The 23,257-nt window shown below is 38.5% G+C and overlaps 1 protein-coding gene across 2 annotated transcripts in view; it reads left to right on the plus strand.

Moving 5' to 3' along the window:
- Coq6 (ubiquinone biosynthesis protein COQ6, mitochondrial) overlaps positions 1–23,257 on the plus strand; it is a 64,576-nt gene that overhangs the window by 38,440 nt on the left and 2,879 nt on the right. For both annotated transcript variants that reach the window (XM_083137881.1, XM_083137880.1), the window contains exons 4-7: positions 14,715–14,822; positions 16,387–16,449; positions 16,758–16,865; positions 21,377–21,579. In XM_083137881.1, the coding sequence (XP_082994007.1) occupies positions 14,715–14,822; positions 16,387–16,449; positions 16,758–16,865; positions 21,377–21,579 (482 nt within the window). The remainder of the gene's footprint in view (positions 1–14,714; positions 14,823–16,386; positions 16,450–16,757; positions 16,866–21,376; positions 21,580–23,257) is intronic.

Below are 23,257 nucleotides of genomic sequence, written 5' to 3' on the forward strand. Positions count from 1 at the left end.
CAATGAATGCTATTTTACAGTCTGGAAGTGTGTGTCACTAGTGACAGTGTGAACATCCGCATCGCTTGTCCCATTGGTTTGAAAGTTTCCTTACACTCATGTCGATGGCACTAAGAAGGTTTTGTGGGGTTCCCCTTGTCGTTTCATGCAATCATAATCATCATCATCGCCGCGATTAGTTTTAAGCGGAAGAAAAGAGAGTAAATATCAAAAATACAAATGCTTCAGTGCGTATATCTTTAAAAGAAATGATGATAATGAACCTATTTCATACACAAGAATTTAGTTGCCAAGAGCATTCCACGCGTATTTTTTCTCCCGTATTATTAACGAAAGTTTGACGATAACAGGACGTGGTCGACTGTCTAGAATGTTCGTTAATATCTTCGCGACCACTGTACCAAATATCATAGCAATTATCACATTCATAGAAATGCTTCATGTAAAAGAATCAGACGTTGCAGCGAAAACTCCATTTACTTCCATTATAAGCAGACGAATACCAAGCACCGGGTCCAACACCAGCGCCTCTAGCGGTATCATTTTCGAGTGGAACCAGCCAGAGAGCGCAGAACTGTGCCGTTTTCCACACTACGTTATTCAAGACGCTGTAACAATACTGACAAGCCGAGCGACAGGCGACGTGCAGTTTGCCGTCTCACTTGGTACGAGAGGTTGCATTAATTTCCAAAGGTTCGTTTTCCAGTGTCGCTTCAGTGTGAAATCTCCCAGAGATTGTTTCACTTGACGCGGTAGCATTTCAAATGTAGAATCAATGTTAATCAAAATGCCAATATAAACTCTTCCATCATCCCCTTCGAATCGAATTAAAAACTGAATAACACACTTTTTTTCTGGCGGTATGCAACGGTACACGGTACCGGCACCTTTTTACAAATCAAAATAAACCAATAACATATTATGTTAACGAAAGAAATGTGTGTGTATAATTACATAGACTCTCGATCATTTATGAACAATATTCTGAGTAATTCTATTGGACCCAGAAACAAAACAATATTGATTTGATTCATTGATTTGTTGTTTTAAGTCCACTTTATGCACATAAAGGCTAATCGGGTCTGAACCTATATTTTAACGTTGGATCCGAACCACTGTGCCATGTGCCTCCACCGTGTACCGAACCTGGGACCCCTTGAATTACAAGGCGACGACGTTACCACTACGCCATCGGGGAGGCCCTAAAATAGAATAACAATAACTCCTTGGCGGAGTGGTTGACATATCATGCTACGAAGTGAGGGTTCCAGCTACGAATCCCGGTCTAGATATTTGTGTGCTTTGTGAGTGTCCCTTTATCAATTTTATCACTCATCCTCATCGCCGCGATTAGCTAAAATAAGCAGAAACGCGACGCTAAAAAATCAAATCGTACAGATCCCAGAAAAAAAGCACTGTGTAGATAATTCAGCATTCAATAACCTGCCAATATCACTCAAAACATAGACCGATCTTCAATAACTCAATAACATCGCTCTTCACATGATCGACGGAAAATTCGCCGAGGTATTTCAAATTTGGAATAATTCATTAAAAAAAAAATAATAATAAGCATAAAATACAACTCTGCTATAGCCTCATTTTCAGTGAAAGGTGGTCATAATTTGGTTGGCCAATACATTAACATCATTATGTACGCAAAAACAAGTGCGAGTATTTGAGAGGGGTGATCACACTTTAGACTCGAGGATGAAGTGCACACCCATCAAAGCCAGTCCACCACCCGCCACTGGTCGGTACTTTTCTAGGAAATAGCGAACAGATAAATCTATTTGCACAAGCAATTGCATAAGCCGTCGCAGTTGATTCGAGAAAGTTAACGCTGTCTTGGAGTATTGCCACATCGGAACAGAGAATCCGTTGTTTCTCTGTGTTCTTTCCTCTACTGGTAATGGATCCTTTCAAAGAAAAGCAATACAACTTAAAAAAATCTCTCAGTGGACCCACCTGCTACGTCCCTTGTGTTGAGTATTTGGAACCAACATAGCATGAACTAAACTCCTCGACACGGCAGCTCGTTGAGGGCCTAGGTCTTCAAAGCAGCTTGTCGTTGGGTGGCGTTGTCTTCCGGGTCTCGCACCAAAGGTGAAAGCTTTAACCATGGAAGTCCCCAGAAATTTTTGCAGAGGGTCAGGCCATTGATAAAAGTTAAAAATAATAATAACAATAATAATTATTATTGGCGGAGCCGCGGTGGCCTAGTCGGTAGGACATCTGACTGCCACGTGAGAGACCCGGGTTCGATTCCAGGGTGGGTGATCGAAGGTCGGAGTAGTTCCGGCCTTGTCTCCGCTCCGGGGCTCACGCTCCCTCAAATCAATTGTTACCTGAGGGTATAGGTAGGCGGCCGGAGCATGGTGCTGATCACCACCTCTAAAATGGCCGAGATCGAGAATGTGTGGGTCCCTACCCTCACATCCCCCAAATGTGTCATCATGGCACGGGCAACTTTACCTTACCTTTATAATTATTTTATTCCAAATTATTACTATTATTATTAATTATTATATAAATGGGAAGACTTTGGTACTCGATCCACTAGACGATTGAATATCCAGCACAATTATATTCCACTATTTTTCCACATTTCATACAGTTAGTGTACTGAAATGCGCAGTTATTGTATTTTGTTATTAACTTTTGCCCGCCTCGTTTAAGAAAAGGCTTTAAAAGGTATGGGAAAATTTTAGTTTAAGGTATATATTGTGTGACTTCTCACATAAAAGTATATTTTTTTTGGAATTTTGAAAACTGTGGAACCATTTATTCTTGGATTAAATGGTAGACCTGTATTTTTCACTCAATTTTTTCGATCCAATGGATTTTTATTTTGATTATTCTGTTCGAATACTAACTAAATAAACTTTATTTCTGATATTAACAATAAAAATAACAAACGTTCTTCTTTTTGAAACTTGAAATGAACTTTCCCCATTCCCGACGCCCATGACGGTAACCATACCGCTACACGGGAATTGTAACACGAGAAGCTCGCGAAAAGTGCTGTACAGAAATAAATAAAAATAGCGAAAGCGGTAAGTTGAGAGCTTTTTTAACAAGGTGTTAAGTCTGAAAAAAAAAAACTCCATTTCAAGATATTTTCAGAAATTGTGTAATAACATGAAATGATTGTTTGTTGTTTAGTGGGAGGGATAAACGACTGTCGGCCTCACTAAACTTCTCACGTCAATAGGTGAGGATGAAGATGTGCCCCGTGGTTGCATATGTAAGGGTTTAAAAGGCAGTTTTTCGATTATGTGTGTCAAAACGAGGACCCAACGTTACGAAAAGCCATCATTTGAGTGCGCTGAATCCAACTTTAGAACAGCGCTATCACTCCAGAAGTCCTGGGTTCGAATCTCGGCCTGGGCATGGATGTGTGCAAGTGTCCATTCATCAACTTCATCATATCATCACTCATCCTCATTTTCTCAAATTAGCCAAAAGTGGCACAAAAAGCGAAGTAGAATCAAGCAAATCAATCAATCAACCAACGTGAAAACAGTAGATCCATTCACTTGCCATTTGATTTTAAATTAACTAATTTCACTTATTGACAGTCTTAACTGTCAATATCTTCTCTTTTGTGAACATAACACCCATCGCCTTGTGAAATTCTTGGGAATAGTGTTACGCCACGCTTCTCTTCAACTTGACTGGCGTGAAAAAGTTGTCGCGAAACGCTTAATTCATACCCTTATAGACAAAGAGTTCAAAGTACTCTGCAAATATAGCGGCTTGTGTTCCATTTGATATGACTTCCCGTTCCTTTGTCATTTGCTGAACGTCAAGGACTTTTTCTGTCGACTGTACAGTGAACGAAAAATATAGTTTAAATCATGGACAAAAGCGAAGAATTTTGTATGCGCTGGAAGGAAGCCAAGCTTAATACGCGACGTGGAATGCATTCTTCAGTCAAATAAAAAAACAGAGGCGCCATCTGTACTTACCTCGTTTCGTGACAGTTGTATATACAAACCGAGAAAAATATCTCCACCATCTCAGAAGTCGAAAGAGTCCCAGATTTTAAATTGGGGCGTGTGCTTGTGTAACAAATAGTTCAGTTAACGTTAGTGAAAGTTAAATACTTCAGAATTCCCATAAAATTAACACCTAGCATGGCCTTGAACTCACGTTGTGTTTTTTAAATTTGCTTTCTAAATAAATGGCACAGCATTGCAGATATTTCCAATGACCGTACAGTTCAGGGAGTCGGGTTTTTATTACAAATAAAATAAAAAAAATTCTGTAACTAATAAGTAATAAAATACATTCTAATATGATATAACCCATTTATAAACAATTGAAATGATATAGAATGAAATGTGAACGCTAATATCTGAAAAAAAAATTGTGGCAGTTGATGATTTAAGTAGATGAATATTTGTATATTGACTTGGTATTGTGCCACTCTTTCTGCGTCCCTGCTGTAAACATGTGCAGCGTGGTTGTATACATTCTGGATAAACGTTACCTTATTGGCCTCTGTACTCTGTGCGGTACACGTGCCTTTTGAGATGGACCACCGACCTAGATGATTACAGTGACGAATTAGTTGTTAGTTTTAGGTAGATTTCAGACCGAAGCAACACGTGTCGCTTGTCCCTTCCATGTCGCTCGAACTGGACCATTTTCTCAATATCGTGCATCGTGTCCCCACGATATGTTGATAGGGCATGGACAGGGAACATTTTTCTATAAACTAGAAGTGCCCGTATTGCTTGTCACTTTGGTGTGAGGTAACTTTCAGACCGATGCGACAAGTGCCGTGTGGAAGCAAACCCTCAGTAATCAATGCAGCATTTGGAAGCGATGCGACATGACAAGCTGCGCGTGTTGCTGAAAATAGGCAGCTATCTCAAATCTGTACATCGTGTTGCGTCTTATCTGTCGCTCATGTGCGGTAAATGCTTGCTTGTCTCTGTGTGAATACCCACTGTTGCTTGTTGCTTCGGTCTGAAATATCTCTGAAACACTTGTCGCTTCTGCCTGAAAGCTGGCTAAGGAAGCTTTCAGATGGAAGCGACAGGCTTCATTGGCCCCATCTAGTCCGTAGAAAATCATTCATTACACGTGTTCCCAACAGACCTAAGCGACACGATGCACGATATTGAGATAACGTGCCGGTTTGAAAGATTGTATTTATTTCTGACGATTGGTTTCCAGTAGACTCGTGTCGCTTGAGGATTTCACCAATCGAACGCAGGCTTATGCATCCTGCCATGGCGCTACGGTGTGCAACGTTGCTGTTGATTGGCTCGTTTCCAAGCGACATATCGCCGGCTGAATGCTTTTTTTCTATTATGTCCATCTGTACCAACTCTTAAGAAGAGCTGATTGATTGAAGTTGGATTTATATGGATTTTGAATGCTCTACACGATTTTTGCAAACATTTTATTAATGCTGACAATTCACACCACTTGACAGTCAGATACGTCGCATCGAAACTTGACGCTATAAGACGTGCGGAATACGATAATGTCATCAACTCATTTTCGACGAAAAGTTGAGATACAACAATACAGTATTCAGCCTGCGATTGTTGCGTGTCGCATGTCGCTTCGGTCTGAAAGCTGCGTTAGTCGTTTCACCTATCTCTCGACAAAATATGCTGACAAGAAATCCCTTGTGTAAAAAGGGCCTTAGCGTTATCTATAGTCGACTTACCTCAAGCATTCGACGGACGACAGCAGAGCTTACACAGGACACGGCTACTTCCCTCGGCGGTCGACACATATATGCATCATCTTATTCACTTCTCCAGAACTCTATTTATAAAAGCCAGCCTAAACCAACACACAAGCGGTTGACGATGGATGGTCGGCAATTGCTGCACTGTCTAGTGAAAACAAATTATGCCTCGTCGCCCAAATCTTCCTGTGCGGTGTTCGCGGTCACGTGCGTTCTGCAGCTGGGTTTTTGGGGAGCGTGAAAGTGCTTTCAGGTAGAGGAAATGTTTTCTGTTTGCGTCTGGTTTGTGCTGAGAGTTTTCTCGTGTTACTCGCCGTACACATTCCTGTCAGGATATTTTCGTCTGGTGTACTTACAAGTGGTTCTTAACACCTTGACGTTTTTTTCCCTTTCTTCCTGAATTCAGAACGGAATTTCTCCTTCCCTAGATTGTGAACGTTTTGATCATGATATTCGGTATTTTTTTGTGATAGAACTTCCCTTGTTTCTATTACGCGGTGGCCTCCGTGGCGGAGTAGTTAGCACAACGCGCTACGATGCCAGGAGTCGCGGTTTCGAATCCCGACTCGGACATGGTTGTTTCATATGAGTGTCCCTTCATCAATTTCGTCATATCATCACATCCTCATCGCGGCGATTAGCAAAAAGTGGAAGAAAAGCGGCGCTAAATAACGAAAATAAAATCAAACCTTCTCTTACGTTTTTACGTCACTTTCAAACTCTTTGAGTTAATCGCGGCAATGAGTATAAATGGCGAACTTGTGGATGGTGGGACAAACACAGTTGACATACCCACAAGATTCGAATCTTTACGCTTACCACTACGCCACGGATACTGGTAAAGACTTCCCTTGTGTCCAATAAAATATAGCACCGACAAACTTTCACACACTAATGAGGAGATCAAGATGAACAGCTTGTAAAGGCCTCGAGCTTCGAAACCTCGATGGGAGGTTTTTTCTATCCTGTACGTTAGCAACCATGCGGCACATATTCAGGGTTGCCACTGATGTTTATTTTTTTCTGTTGGAAAACTACAAAAGTACCTTTTTGACAGACTACGTTACCAATCTAAATAGGTTCCGGCTTCTGCAGTGTAAATGGCTTACTACGAAACTCATGAAGTGTTTTTTTTTTTAAATAGAAAAGCATCAAATTCGATAAGCAGAATTGTGTAAGGGGAGGGATTTCTGCTGCTATGATATTATTTCCATACCTAATCATCGTTTAACTCTGTTATCCAGCAGAAAAACATAAGTGTCATTGGCAACTGAATCTGTTGTGCATGGTCGCATACATACAGGATAGAAATATCATTTTTTGAGGGCTAGTAGCACAGGAACGTAGCTAGGGTGTGGGGGCGTTGAGTGGTCGACTCATGATCTCACCGACGAAGATTCCGGACATTGATGCTTCTTGGCGTCAATTTCATGTAATCATAATTCACCCTCACCGTCACGATTAGCCTACAGATGATGAAACGCGACGTAAAATAAGACCAAAGACTGTTTCGCCTCCTTATTTCATGCCACAAATTATATTCGCACATTTGTAAACTCTGTCAGTGTCATGCAATAAAAAAGGGATGTCACCATGGGCAACCGAAAGGTCGTACACTAGGCTCACAACACCCCCTGGTTAATACTTAATTTTGGAGACCTCTGTACAAGGTATGACTATGTCGAGCGTCTTTTTTATAAATCAGAAGGATTATTAATTTTAGATGTAGAGATGATCATTACATTTTAGATGTGGAGGTGATCATGTAATTTTAGACCAGTGGGAGGCGATGATCGTCGCTTACACTTTTCATAATTAACTACATGTTTTGTCCATTTTAGACGATTTAATATTATATATATATATATATATATATATATATATATATATATCAAGGAAGGGTGATTGTCTTATGTTAATTTTAAATGTCTCGGGAAGGACCGATTGCTTAATTTTAGATGTCAAGATCAGTGAGTTATCCAGACACCCCATCACTCTCCTCAATTTTTCCCACCAAATCCCAGTTTATGGTCATTTTGGTGCTACATTTACTCTTATACCCCCCCCCAAACAACCTCATGCCCCCCGATAGAAAATTCTGGATAAACTATTGGTCAAGATAACTGATCAAATTATACCCTCTCAGTGTTGGCACTTCTCAATAAAATCACTGAAAACCTTCCATTTCATTATGTTATTACATGTTGGTTTGGTATAAACTTGTGTCGGTGGAAGAGCAATTTATGTGGTTGACTTTCGATCTGTGCACCAAAGTGCCAAGGTTCAAATTCCAACCTGGACATGGGTGTTCTTTGTAAGCGCCCCTTCATCAATCTCATCTCAGCACCACTCATCGCCATCATTGTGATTAGCCAAAAGTGGTACGCAACTGACGTAAAATAGAAATATTATCAAATACAGTACAAAGTTACAAATTACACACATATGGTCCATGTCCAATGTAATCAGAACACTGTTCATGCCACCATTCATGACACACCCCACACTGAACCCAGTCGTCAGCAAAGGACTCTCCACACCCAGCGCAGATAGTTTCGGTTTCATCTGCAGCTGCCAGTGTGTTATCTTGTTGACGTTGCACAATCTTTAATGGCTTTTTTGTTAGTTTCTGAAGGGGTTGCTGTTTCTTGGTGCTCTGCCTATCCTGATATTCCTGTTTCGTCCATATTGAAGATTCTGGGAGGAGGCAGGGGCCGTTCTTCAAAACACCTGCACAAATTGCCAAAAAAATGGTTCACATCAGTCTTGTTGAATCCCATTGCCCGACGCAAACTGCACTGTTCTGGTGTACGTAGAGATAAACCTTGTCTCTTGCAGAAATTGGTTACCCAGTCTTTACCTGCTACCTTTTTTCTTCATTAAATCTTGTGTGAACCAGATGACTTTCAGCAAACTGGTAAGCGACTTGCATCAGTTTCCTGCACGTTAAGCCATAGAATCTTGCGTTGAGGTCTGTGCAATGGGCAGCTAACTCCTTTTCCTGGGTAGTGTTGAAGACCGTTTTAAATCGACCAAGGGATGATGGAACTGTTCCCTGAAATGACAAAACAAGAAAAACTCATGCACAAATGCACTTAGCACATAGGGCTAAAGTACTCTCTCTACCACACTCCAATGAATTTTAAGTGGAAAGAAACGTGTCTTGAAGACACCTCATGCTATTTGAAGTGAGCTAGCTTGTTACATTTTCGAGACATTATGCCTGATATGTTGTCCCTACAAGGTTAAGTCATGAATTACTCAAAACTACTAGGGCTAGGTAAATAATAATCTCATTTGCACTTCTGGGAATAAGAAAGTAGTAAAATGAATACTCAATTCTAAAGCATAACGTTGGCTTGCAAAGTAACTCTGCAATTCAAGGAGTCACAAAAAGTGTTCAGGCTATTGCATCATCAACCTAATAGGCTACAGAATAAAATGTGTGTGGCGTTGACGATGTGGGCATGCTTAAAACATTTTTCAATTGTGAATATCAGTAGGCTTTCAGTGGAATTTGAAGGAGGTAATCGGGTTCAATGAGAGAAAAATTTACTCCATCATAAAATAATCATATTTCGTTGTGAACATTCTAGGAAATAAATAAGTAGCCTATTTAATTATAAAACGATCATTTCATTATCACACAACGAAAGTTACATTTATCGTATAGGCCTTGAGAGGACTCCATAACTGACTTTGTTATAATTGAAATTCTTATTATTGGCTGTTATTTAAGTGATGTTTAGCCTCATTAAAAATATAATTGACAGGACTCTGCAGTAAGAGCATGTGAAGGAACTGATGTCGTAAAAAGGGCTTAGATACCTGCTTCAATCTTTTCCTCAATGTGCACTCATTCACTCCCATGGTACGCGCGACTTGCCACTTGCTTTCACCTTGGGCTACTCTTCTCTTTGCCTCCTGGAGATTTTCCTCCGTAAACTGCAATTTCCTCTCTGTCTTCTTTTTATACTTTCCCATCTTTGTTCTCTGCAATAAAAACCTTCCTTAGCCGTACATGGTATGACACGTAGACATCTTTCATACAATTTACATTTAATTTTACTCACAATTATATGTAACGATTTCATATGCATGTGTACATTAACAGGATGGCGACAGACCTGGAACACCGGGAAAAGCCAGGGAATTTCCTTTCTGCTTCTCTGTAGCCACCCTGATTAAACATTTCATACTCGTTTACCTGGAAGGTATGTACAATGCTCACCTTAGACAACCTACGTACATCTTTCATTACAAACTGTTGCCCAAGAGTACGCACGCACGGAAATGCGAACTCTTGCCCTCCACCTACACTACTTCTCATTTCAATCACCAGAGGGGTGCACTGCTTAGACAGAAACAGGTCTGCCTCACCTGTGCATTGTCTAATAAGGCATGTTCTTCGTATTACATGCACTTCGTGAATTTGCCATACTTACGTGGTCATATTCCTTACGTTTAACATGCGAAATTTTATAACGAAAAGCAAAAAAATGTTCACTTACCTATCATACGTAGACAAAATGCGGGAGCAAGAATATCTGTGGTGCTGCTGCACTAGACTTTCCCAGCAACTGGCGTGGTGGAAGAATTATCTCGATTAGTGCTACCAACCTTTGGGAAAAGCCAATAGTACTCTCAGCCGCCCGCGTACCCTTACCCTCCTTTACCCTACTGAAATTAAATAATGAAAAATATATTTGTTTAGCCGTTGTTGTATAATTTCCTCTGAACTTATTAGAAGACAAGGATTATATTGGTATCATAGGGCTTTCATGGACATGAAGGACGTATTTAAGGGGTTCGGACTCCCCCACCCACACAGACACACACACACACACACACACACACACACACACACACACACACACCCGAAAGACTTATTAAGTGCGAAAGGAAGACAAGGATTATATTGGGATCATACGGCTTTGAAGGACAGGAAGGACGTATTTGGAAGGGGTCCAGGGGTCCAGAAACCCCGAAAGACTTAACAAGTACTAAAATTAAGTAATGAAATTATTAGCATTTGTTGCATAATCGATGGTTATTAATTTCCTCTGAACTTTTTTTTTAATCAGAACTACATGTGACATCATTTTTGTTATTCGATAAATATTCAATTATTCATCTATTTGACATTAATTTAATTGCCAGAGCACTTGTTTTTATGTAAATTATTCCGATCTTAACTAAAGGTAAGCTACGTAATGATTATGCGCTGTTATATGTCTATTTTTATAGCTACAGTCTTTTTACCTAATCGTGTAATAATAATATAATATAAATGTATGTATTGTAATTAATATTAATTTAATTTAATATAATTATTTTAATTTAAACATTATTACTAGTATTATTATTACTAGCTGATTGCCCGGCATTGCCTGGGTATTTAATTATCGCATTCTTCTATTAGACAGGAAAATTATGAATTCTAACCGGAGTTGAACGGCATTGGGAGTGTCACTATTCATCTTAGCGCCCCCGAAAACTATAAATTCCACACTAATATCGGTCGTTTTCCATTATTTTTACATTTCACCCCATCCCACTTCACCCCTAGGGGTGCCAGGGTGTCTTGTAGTTGAACGGCATTGGGAGAGTCACTATTCGTCTTAGCGACCCCGAAAACTATGGATTCCACACTAATATCAGTCGTTTTACATGTCACCGCCTTCCCACCCCCACGCCTAGGGGTGTCTTGGAGTCGAACGGCATTGGGAGTGTCACTATTCATCTTAGCGACCCCGAAAAACTATGGATTCCACACTAATATCGGTCGCTTTACATGTCAACCTCTTCCCATCCCCATGCCTAGGGGTGTCTTGGAGTTGAACGGTATTGGGAGTGTCACTATTCATTTTAGCAACCCCGAAAACTATGGATTCCACACTAATATCGGTCGTCTTACATGTCACCACCTTCCCACACCCACGCCTAGGGGTGTCTTGTAGTTGAACGGCATTGGGAGTGTCACTATTCATCTTTGCGACCCTGACAACTATAGATTCCACAGTAATGTCGGTCGTTTTCGATTATTTTCACAGGTTACCCCTTCCCACCCCCACCTTTAGGAGTGTCTTACCCCCCCCCAGTATTTCTTTCCAGATTATAAGTCATATGTGTACCAAGTTTGGTCATCGTGAATGTCACCAATTAGCTTAGAGGCTCCGAAAACTATGGATTCGACACTAATCTAAGTCATTTTTGACATTTTATTAACTCCCTCTCACCCTCCATCCCGATAGGTGATGAACTTGGAGTTGAACGGCATTGGGTGTGTCACTATTCATCTTAGCGACCCCGAAAACTATGGATATCGGTCGTTTTCGATTATTTTTACATGTTACCGCCTTTCCACCCTAACCCCTAGGGGTGCCAGGGATGTCTTACCCCCACAGTATTTCTTTCGAAATTGCAAGTGGTATGTGTACCCAGTAGCGTACGCAGGATTTCGTCAAGGGGGGGTTATTTCTAAAAATTTCTCCAAATTCACATTACCTTTGATTTATTATACTTTAATTAAATAATAATAATCACAATTAATTAATAATACTTATAGTTAATTAATTAGCTGAATTACTACTAATAATACTACTAATACCACTACTACTATTATGTAGTAGAGATCTACATAAATATACCATTTATGAAAACAATAGAAAGAAATTACTTTCTAATCATTCAATTTTTATCAAATCCTGGGAGCATTTTTTTTGTTTTTGTTTTTTGTCTGGTCAACGAGGTGAGACATTTTAAGGGTGAAGAAAATCCATAAAACAAGAAAATATATTAAAATAAATTGAAATAATTAAAGTATGGAACTCATCCAAGAAGCTGCGGTGGTCTGGTCGGTAGAGCATCTGACAATTACGTGGGAGATCCGGATTCGATTCCCGAAATTGGTTGGAATTTTTCCGGCTTCTTCCCCGCATAAATGTCCCCGATAATTCACATCTGGATTGTCTCACTGTTCTTACCAACAAAACATTTTCCAATAGTTAAGCTTATTGTCGTTTGAATAATTGTCTAGTCAACAAGGTGAGACATTTTAAAGAGAGACATTCAAACGTGCTGCGGTAAATAATACAATGGGAAGGCAGACTGGTGACTGTATTCTTGTCCGCCTAGCCTTTGTCTATACATTAGCCTCTAACAACGAACCAAGAACTTTCTTTAGTTAATTCTCATTGTTCACACACAAAAAAGACATGTTCGTTCAACACTGGCGTACGTAGAGGCATGGCCGATGGTTAGAGGCACATACTTTTGGTAAATAGAAAAGCAAAATTTCAGTATAAAAACAGAGTCAATTTCGGGTTCAAAAGCTGTAAATAAAATGAAATTTCGCTGTTATAGCGGTGAAAAAGCGGTATATAAATTACATTTTGGTTTTAAAAATGTGAATATAATCCCGATTTAAAAACTGCACTATTACACAAAATAAACATATCCCTTCTAATAGCACATTAAATCATTACCAGAATATTAAGTTTATTCCTGTATAGAGGAGTCCATTTTTGCTTTTCAAATATTTACAGCAAAATTAATCAATTTTCCGTGAATTGCATAACACACAGGATACTTCAGACTTCAGAAAGTGTCGCGTAGGTATATAAACGGTAAATTTCGTGTTTAAGAGTCTATTTCGCATTTTGCAGTTCATTTCGCATCATTTCGTGACAAAACAGGGTAGGAAAATGCACCTCACACCTTTCAGAAACCTTAAAAATTAACATTGCAATGTGTTATTTCAAATTTCGTTTTCTTTTTGTCAAAAACGAAATATGCATGCCTCTACCGATGATGCTACACCCCCTACCAAAATTTTGAGAAAATCAGAATTTTCAAATAAAAATCCGTTAAGAACTTTAAAAAATCAAAATGTGTAAATACGAAACCTCTTTTAAAGTGAGTCCCGATTACCATTTTTGTCTTTGAATACAATTTTAATAGACTGAAAAGCTCCAAAAATACGAGATATTTTATTATGCATCCTGCCCTCCAAAACGAAGCCATGTGTTATCCACATTTACTATTCCGGCCCCTCCCCCCCAAAAAAAACTGCGTACGCCAGAGTATTGAACATTGTTGCAACTGAAATACAAAACATTTTATTTCTCTTTTAAATCATAGTTACCATCATATTTCACTTTCAAGAACTTGTGCAAGGCATCGCTCTGAAAGACGTGTGTGCTTGGAATGCTGTGCTTTTCTCCATGCTACATGGAAATAATAATTCAAATTATTATTATTATTAGTGGTGGTAGTAGTAGTAGTAGTAGTAGATGTAGTAATAGTAATAGTATTGTCCCAGATCTTTGACTGTGGTAAATTGGTCATTTAAATTTTTTTCCACAGCATTTTTCATATTTCACAAGCTCAAGGGGGGGGTTTAAACCCCGTAACCCCCCCCCTTGCGTACGCCACTGTGTGTACCAAGAATGGTTGAAATCGCTCCAGGCGTACGAGAGTTATGCTGGAACAAACACACACACCTACATCCATTTTTATATATTAGATAATTATTATTATTCCTGAGACACTTGGTTCGGACCCCCCCCCCCCCTTCCCGAAACATATTTCTAGATACTTGCCAAGTTACCACTACGCCATCCTGGAGGCCTCGTAAAGGATAGGATGAATGATGATATGATGAAGGGACTCTCAAAAAGAACACCCAGGCTGGGATTTGAACCTGGGATGGGACCCATACAGTCGTAACTTGCTGTGCTAAGCATTCCATCACCCAAGTTGATAAAAGTCTCATTAATGTATCTCCTGCCATCATGAGGTTAAGTTGGATCCAAGTTCAGAGAAACTTTTGTGACACTGCATTCTCATTTTTCTTCTTATTTCATAACCAATTGTTCGTTTGATATTCTTTAGTGTGTGGAAGAGGTGAGAAGAGACAGTCAAAGATAAAAAGAGTAAGAGTGTATATCTGTTAAATGTCCAACATCCTGCATTTAAAATTCACTTCATTTTGTTGCAGGTGGGAGCAGATGGCGCCAACTCTAAAGTGAGACAGACAATGGGTGTGAAATATGTGTCATGGAATTATGACCAAATGGGAGTTGTAGCAACGCTGAAGTTGTCCGAGGTAAGTTCATTCATATATCTTTTTGGTATTAAATTGAAAGTGGCAAGTATTTATCTATTTACCTATCATAATAAAATGTATGCTTAGAATAGTATTCTAACATACTGTCTGTTGCTTGCTTTTATGATTGTGATACAGTTTTTCAAAAAACACAAGAGGAGGCTCAAGGGTCTGCCCAAGGGGTGAGGGTTTGATGGGGGTTATAACCCCACACTTAGGCCCAGTATTCCTAAGAAAAGAACGTCAAAGGTAGGAAAATATGACAAAGAGAGGGCCGACTACGAAGAAAAAGTATTCAAAACCCCTCCCTTTCAAAAATCCTGGACACGCCACTGAGCAGGCTCATGGCATTCAAAGGGTACAGGTTATTTTGTGTGAATGTTTTGTGGCAAGTTTCTGACAGAATCTTGTTTCTTGTATCACTTTTAGGTAGAATGCCAGAAATGAGGTCTTACATGTATTGGAAATAGAAAAAAAAGTTTTTTGTTAGTGTGTAAAATAAACAAAAAATGAAGCTAATTCATGAAAAACATTGGGAAACACTCCTTATTCTGTCATGACCCACAAAAGTGTGTTTTAACGGATTTTTTTTCATGTGTCGTCAGGAAGCACGCAGCCGCCATGTTTGCAGCCAATTTTATTTGTCGTTTGCAAGGAAATATCCATCATGTATCATTTGTTACATCTGCACCAACTGCACGTTTGTTTTAAATCACTAATGTCTCTTTGTTAGTATCTTCCGCCCACCTGCTTCAATTCTGTATGTTTACAAGAACTGGCCTCAATCATGCCTGCTCGAAGCCACCATGCAACAGTTTGTGATATAGGTGAAACACACCTATTCTCTTCCTATACGTATGTATAATCACACTGGCATAATAGTCCAGCTATTATGGTGTATATTTCTCCATTTGCTGGACATTTCAAAACCTTACATAGTTTTCTTCCTGAATTTGTGTAGCTAAAGAATATTGAGTCAAACACATTCAGGAGGATATTCACATTTACTATACCACATTATTTTAATTATTTTGTTTCCACATGGACTCATATGCAGGGGTAGAAAAACTAAAACTAAAGGTAATTAATTGTTGCACCAGAAGTGGCCTTTCTAAAGAAGGCTCAACCGGTAATAGCATGAATACCTATGCAATACATTCTTCTAATATATGGCCAACTCTACCATATTGCAGCAGATTTTAAAATTCAGCTAGCAACAGTGAAACAAAAAATTATAATGGCATGTTTATTATTCTGATTTAATGATAAACATGGTACATAAAACACAGAAACATTAAAAAACACATACTGTACTCATTTTTTTTTAAAAAAAAAGGTGATGACAATTTCCATAAGTAAACTCGAAATGTTAAAGATATGTGTATATTTTTTAGTACTGACTTTGAATATTCAGGCTCCAGGTGAAACTTTTCAGGTGCCATGGTGACTGGGCACCCTGTATTTTTCTACCCCTGCTCATACATTCATATTTCTGTGTGTGTGAAACCTTTTTTTGTATGTTTGTAATTTGGAAATATTTATGCTGATACTTTTTTCCTTACAGCCAACTGAAAATGTGGTTGCTTGGCAACGATTTCTACCCTCAGGTCCCATTGCTTTATTGCCAGTAAGTTTTGGTATGTTACATATGGTATATATATTGGTCACTTTTCCTCGTATAAAGAGTAGGATGGTTAGCCATATAAGAGTACAAAGTTACATGGATGCAAATTCCATTGCTATTTTTATTTCCTTTTCGTGCAGTCTAGATTATATATTCTATATTTTGGAATAGTTGAAACATGCATAAAAATTAATATAATATTAATGTTGCTTTGTGGCATAAAAAGAATTGTAGGCAATACATGACTTAAGGTTCAAGATAGGGTACTTCAGTGTGTTTTTCAATAATAACATCATTTTTTTTTCCTTCAGTTAACAAGTGAATTAAGCTCACTAGTATGGTCGACATCAACAGATCATGCAAAGGAACTACTGAACTTACCTGCTGACTGTTTTGTGGATGCTGTGAATGATGCCTTGGTATGTGTAAATTTACATATTGATTTTCTATATAATCCATTTTCTTAAGATATTGCAAACTAATTTTCTGTATCAGATGATTGTATTCATTTGACAAGAACGCTTACTTATATGCTTCCATTTTTTAATGCATAAGCCATTCCAATGATATTTAATTGTAAGTGAAATCTTCCATTGCATATCGTACCCAAGGCGTTGTGTAAAAGTGACAAGTCTGCTATTATCCTTAACATAGCAGGAAGCAGAGAAAGGAATGCTTAATAAGTAATAAAGCAAACATTAGGTTATTGACTTGAGAGACGGCTGTGTTTCGGGGAGAAAAGAGTTGGCGAGTGAACAGGTTTGTGAGAAGATCAGGGATGAAGAACGCAAGGTGTGAGGAGAGTGAATTGTGACAGGGGGTCAGATATATGACAATTGAGAAGAATGAGAGGACGATCTGTGGAAATAAACTACATCCGGACGAGAGGCAGGTAAAGTCCTTTTCCTAATTACATCCATATCGGTTCAGTCGTGGAGAGTATAAAACCCATTTATGGTACTTGTCAATTCTTGCCATTCTTCTAGAGCAGTGGTTTCCAACTTCAAAAGGTCCGAGGGCCAAAATTATATCCAGCATTTGATTGGCGGGCCGCATTTTTTGGTGGAGAGTGGGATAAGAATTTCAAAAATTGTAAGTACTGAACTGAAAATGCAGTCCTTTCGCATGACCTAAATTTCTTAAATGAGGCAATAAAAACAATGGATTCACAAATCAAAATTTTATAATTACAATTTATTTCACAAAAACCCAATACTTATGGATGAATTGAAAGAAATGAAACACACAACATACAAATAAGAATCCTTCATAGTAAGTGTTCAATGTGAAAATTGAGGCGATCTGCTTATTTTATTAAATTGGAATATTCACTTCAATTTCTGTATTTGAAAGTCTCAGAAGGTGAAGCAGTGAAGAATCTGCCAATCGTCTTCTCCAACGGTTCTTGATTAACTTCTTTGAAGAAAAACCACTTTCACATGTGTATGTGCTACCGAACATCGATGTTATTCTTTGCCCAAAACTACGAAGGTTTGGAAAACGTTCCTTTGAAAGGTATTTGAAAAACTCGGGGCCCCTTTTCTTGCCTAGTTTGAAGGAACACATCCTCTGGCAAATCACACAATTCAAGTTGGAGACAAGCTTCTTGTTCCTCGATGTTAACTCCAAGAGGATTGCTAAATAGCTGGATGGTGCTCATTTTATATGGCTCATTTCGATATTTGCACAAACTTTAACAATCAGTCACAGTACAATCAGAGTTGGAACACTGGAAATCTCTTGGTACTTCGTGCCTGCAGTTTGTTTCTAAAGACAAAGAGTGAAGCCAGAGGTGAAGCCTTTGCGGAAGCGGGCCAGTTCATTCCGCATATCGAAGGGGTGGAATGCATGGTGTGAAGAGAAAGTTACGTCACTTTAGATTCTTCTTCTGATGATTATTGACTGCAAAATCAAATTCTACATGTGATATTGTCTTTCTTCACAGAGCTTCCGTTCCTTCAGTAAAAATAGAACGTATTTTAATAAGAATACATAAAATTAATGTATTTTGCAAGCTGGCTTTGCGGGCCGCCAGTTGGAAACCCCTGTTCTAGAGTGTGACCTTTCACACATCATACTTTAGGCCAAGTGATGAATAGCTACACCACCCAAGAGAAGATTCAGGGTCTCTGGTTCAATCCCGATGCATCAATAAGGTTGTGTTACAATTGTGAGTTTTCTGTTGCATGTTCTGGGGTTTAAGGGGTGACTCGTGACTTTCACTGAAGGCACGAAAATTCAAGTAGTACACCCCTGCAATGTTACAGGCCAATGAGGCTCTGGCATCTAGACTCACACTCACAAGGGAGGTTATGTAAGTGTCAACCTCCGATTTCCATGAAACTTGGCAGATGTATAGAGGGGCCCAAAGGAAGAAATACGTGTTTTTGTGTTTCAGCTAAGAAACTGTTTTAGGGGGCAACCCCCCCCTCCCTCAAATGTAAGATGAGGAGAAATTGAAGTGGGGATCTGACCCCGAAACCACGTAAATATGGCATAGGAAGAACACGCACATATAATTGGAACACACACAGCACAGAGCTGTGTTTGCCAGTGATATGTATTTCATATCTCAAGTGTCTCACCAAATTGACATTTGAGGGGGGTTTTGCCCCCTAAAACAGTTTATTAGCTGAAACACAAAAACACGTATTTCTTCCTTTGGGCCCCTCTATACACCTGCCAAGTTTCATGGAAATCAGCGGGGGACACAGGGGTCAGATCCCCACTTCAATTTCTCCTCATCTTGACATTTGAGGAAGGGGTTTCGCCCCCTAAAACAGTTTTTTAGCTGAAACAAAAAAAAAAAACATGTATTTCTTCCTTTGGGCCCCTCTATACACCTGCCAAGTTTCATGGAAATCGGAGGGGGACACTTAGATAACCTCCCTTGTCAGTATAATCCTCTGTGGAGCTTGGGCTGTGTTGTCCATGATTGTGTCGCTGGTTTACATCTAGCTTTTAGAGCAACGATGTATTCTGGTGTGTACAGTGCCCTGGACATTACACTGTATTTCTTCGTTATTTAGTTGGAATGTTGTGTTTGTTCGTTTTCTAATTTGCCAGATGTTTAAGGTGTAACAGGCAACTAGTATTGGAAGGACAAATAGACTAACCCGCAGGTGTCAACCTGGCAACATAATTTAATTAAGTTAACAAGCTAACAATAGCATAGCAACAAGTTAACTGTAGTACGGAAATATTGAGAATAATACCTATGTGTGGTTTCAAGTTTTGTAAATTGTTGTTAAGTGCTTATACGAAGAATAAACCTCTTTATTAAGGTAAAACACAAGAGTTTCATTAACCACAACTGGTGACTATCAGAGTCTTTTGCTCATGGTGTGCGGAACATATGGTAGATTCCTACATTATGAAAATACCCAAATGCATTGCCACCCTTTCCCTTTATTGCCACAATGTGATTTGAGACAGGATTCAATCTGCTGAAGGGTTATTTTAGATTAAGTTAATCTTTAGCAGCAGACTACCTTACCCACTTTGCCACTCTTAGCCTTAACCTAAACTAACCTAACTTGAAAACTTTGACAGCTTGAAGCCTGTCTCGTATTACTTTGTCGTAGCAATAAACTGAAATTTACTGATACCAATATTTTGCCAATCTGATATAAAATTCCAAATGGTTTTTGAAGATCCTGAATGGTTCATTGACCTTCTTAATAAATGCATGTTACAATGCAAAAGAAGATGCTGTTATTTACTTTTTAAAAAGTAGGAAATTGAAATAATATGTTTATAGCCATAAAAATGACAGAATATTGTAATACGAGGGCCATCCGGAAAGTAGTAGTACCCGTTTGGAGCACCAGTGACGTGAGTAGCCGCCGCTCAAAGTCAAACGACTTCAGTTGACTGCTCAGTGTGTGCGAAGTATCGTAGCGCTGTCATCGTAGTTATTGTTTCTGTGAGTGTTTACAATGTTTAAAAAAATTGAAAACATCTCCACTTGTGAACTTCACAACGCTAGGAATGTGCAACCATGTGATATTCACTGTCAATTAAAGGACAATGTTATTGATGAGCCGTCTGTTCGGTGCTGGTGTCGAAACTTTAACTCGGGAATGATGATGAACGTTCAGGGTATTGCTGAGTGCAGTTGACGAATTCATCAAGAACGATTGGCGCGTCACACTGGATGAAATCAGTGAACAGTTCCCTGGTGTTTCACAAACAATTCTTCATGAAATTGATTCAGATTTTCATCTCTTCACAAAACTAAAGGACTTTTTGGGAGGAAAGACATTTCACAGTGATGAGGAACTGAAAGAAGGAGTGACTACTTTTCTCAATGTACTTGCGGCAGAGAAATATGAAACTGGCTTGCAAAAACTCTTCACACATTATGACAAATGCTTAAATGTACATGGTGACTATGTAGAGAAGTAGTTTAAAGTTTTTTTTGTTAACAATTACAAAGTTTTTCAAAAAAATATAAAATTAAAAAAACAGGTACACCAATAGAATACTGATTAATGTGTGTCCCTCCCTACAGTGTGACCATAAAGGGAAATGAACATGATGCATTTTGAGATTTTTCATAATGCCAGAATGTGTTGTGGCCATTTTATTTAACCGACACAACACGAATTTTGCATAATGGAAATTCTAATTGCAGATGTTCTATGAAGAACCAGAATGGTTCATTCACCTCCTCAATTAGTGTATGAAACCAGGCAACTGCAGGGGGTTTTGCTTTGAAAAGGAAACCACTTATGTAGACATTTACTCCTTTAAAAAAGGGGAAAAAACAGGGCATATGAATTAATTTTACCAAGATTTTTATCACTTCAGCATACCTTTTAAACCCTATTAATTACTGTGAACAGGAATATCAAGATGTGTCTTCACAACTTTTGTAATTTGACAAAATGTTGATCTTGTATTACATTGCCACATTTTTCTTTCACAGTGGAAAAAGTTCCCTCATCATGAAGTTGTGGATTCAGTTTTGAAAGGCATTCATGATTTGGTGCACACTATCTCACCAGTAGTAGCATCTATGCGGCAACTTCAGCCCAGTGTCAGTGACGTTGATAAAGACAGTAGAGCTGCCTTTCCTCTAGGTTTTGGTCATGCAACAAAATATGTAATGCCTGCGGTGGCATTAATAGGGTAAGAGCATACTACTATTATTTTTCCTTAATAGCATAGTTGTAGAACTTTCTTTGTTTCTTGACACAAGTCAGATTAGAGGAAGCTTCCATTTGTTCTTTCAGCTTCTTGACAGAATTGTCCATCTGCCTTCATTTATACTTATGTTCAATTTGTCTTATTTTATGTTCCTTTTTTTTACATATAAGCCAATCTTGAGGATGATGATGCATGAAATATATGATCTGTCTGTAATGTATAAAATGTGTAAAAATGTATCATTCTTTTTATCAGTGCAATAAATACCCACATAGACCATCGATACAAATCTAAAATTATTGCAAGCGACTCCACCGTTTCATAACAAAACTTTTTTTTACACCTCGGTAACTTTTTCTGCATACTGAATGTTCGTGTAGACCACGATTTTCTTGTTTAATGTTTAAAAAATATCCACCTAGACAAAGTTAATATCCAGGGTAAGTTTCATGTCTCTATCGCTTTTTGTACCAAAGTTACGTATGTTCGAAGTCTTGGTTTCGTGACTTTTCAGACACCCTGTTTATAGATTAGATTAGAAATTCTTTATTCATCGGCTTAAGTAATTCATTGATAACCATGATTTTGTTTTGCATTTTTCAATATAAATTATGAAACTTTTCATTTCACAATAATTATTTTGGTTCTAAACAATATTACTGGCCTCCTTGTCATTGTTTCTCAATATGGAGTATTATTTTTTGCAGTCTTTAATCTTTAATTATACACATTCGATGAAATTCCTGGGAATGCCATATGATACACTTGAGATATGAAGGAAGAGTTGAAAAATCTGATGATAGACCTATACGAAATTAGTATGATACTCAAGATTAAATTAATCTTGACCAGGATAGGAACAAATGAAAAATTTGCTTTGCTGTAGCATTAAATCTGAGATTTGAGAATAAGAGAGTTGGTTAATTTGGATGAAATTCATGAGATACACTTCTTCTTCCATGCATCTTAGTGAAAAATAAAAAAGACATAATATTTAAAGAATAAATTGCAGTATGTCTGGAATTTGACCAACCCTACACAGAAATCCAAGCAGTGGAAGTTGTAGAGATGCCAGAGCCTGGCTTGGTATCAGAGTGGTTTGACATTAACACTGAATGCCAAAGACTCAAGTTTGATACCTTGTTGAGTTATAGTTTTCATGAGCAAAATACAAGAAGCCTAAGTGTCTACCAGTGTCTTTTTTTATTGGGTTTTGCTTGGTCAGAGCATAGAGTCCCGTAGCTACAGTTTTCTGGCTTTTGAGATTGGAACCTGCTACTTCTTTTCAAGTAGGTTCCTAATTGTCTTCACGATGCTGGTTCAATGCCAAAATATGAGGGGACTCCCGCTGGGAATCAAACCCAGAATTGCTTACTCAAAAGCGAGGATGCTACAATATGAAATAACATGGAACCTTATTGTTAAATAAGGACTTACATGAGGGATTTTTTACCCCTCCCCCCAAAAAAGAGCAAAAATAAAACTTGTATTGTGGTACGAGTGCATCCCATAAGCAGAAATTTCAGCCAACTCAATAAAATTATAATTTTGATATTTGCCTTTAACAGGACTTGTTTCATTTTACAAATATCATCTTATATTTTGCTTGTTATTTGTTATTGTGTACAGAATGCTTCATTTGTGCAATTTTTTTTCTAGG

This window comes from Lepisma saccharinum, chromosome 16 (genome assembly GCF_977018435.1).
Source record: "Lepisma saccharinum chromosome 16, izLepSacc3.1, whole genome shotgun sequence".
Taxonomy (NCBI): Eukaryota; Metazoa; Arthropoda; class Insecta; order Zygentoma; family Lepismatidae; genus Lepisma; species Lepisma saccharinum.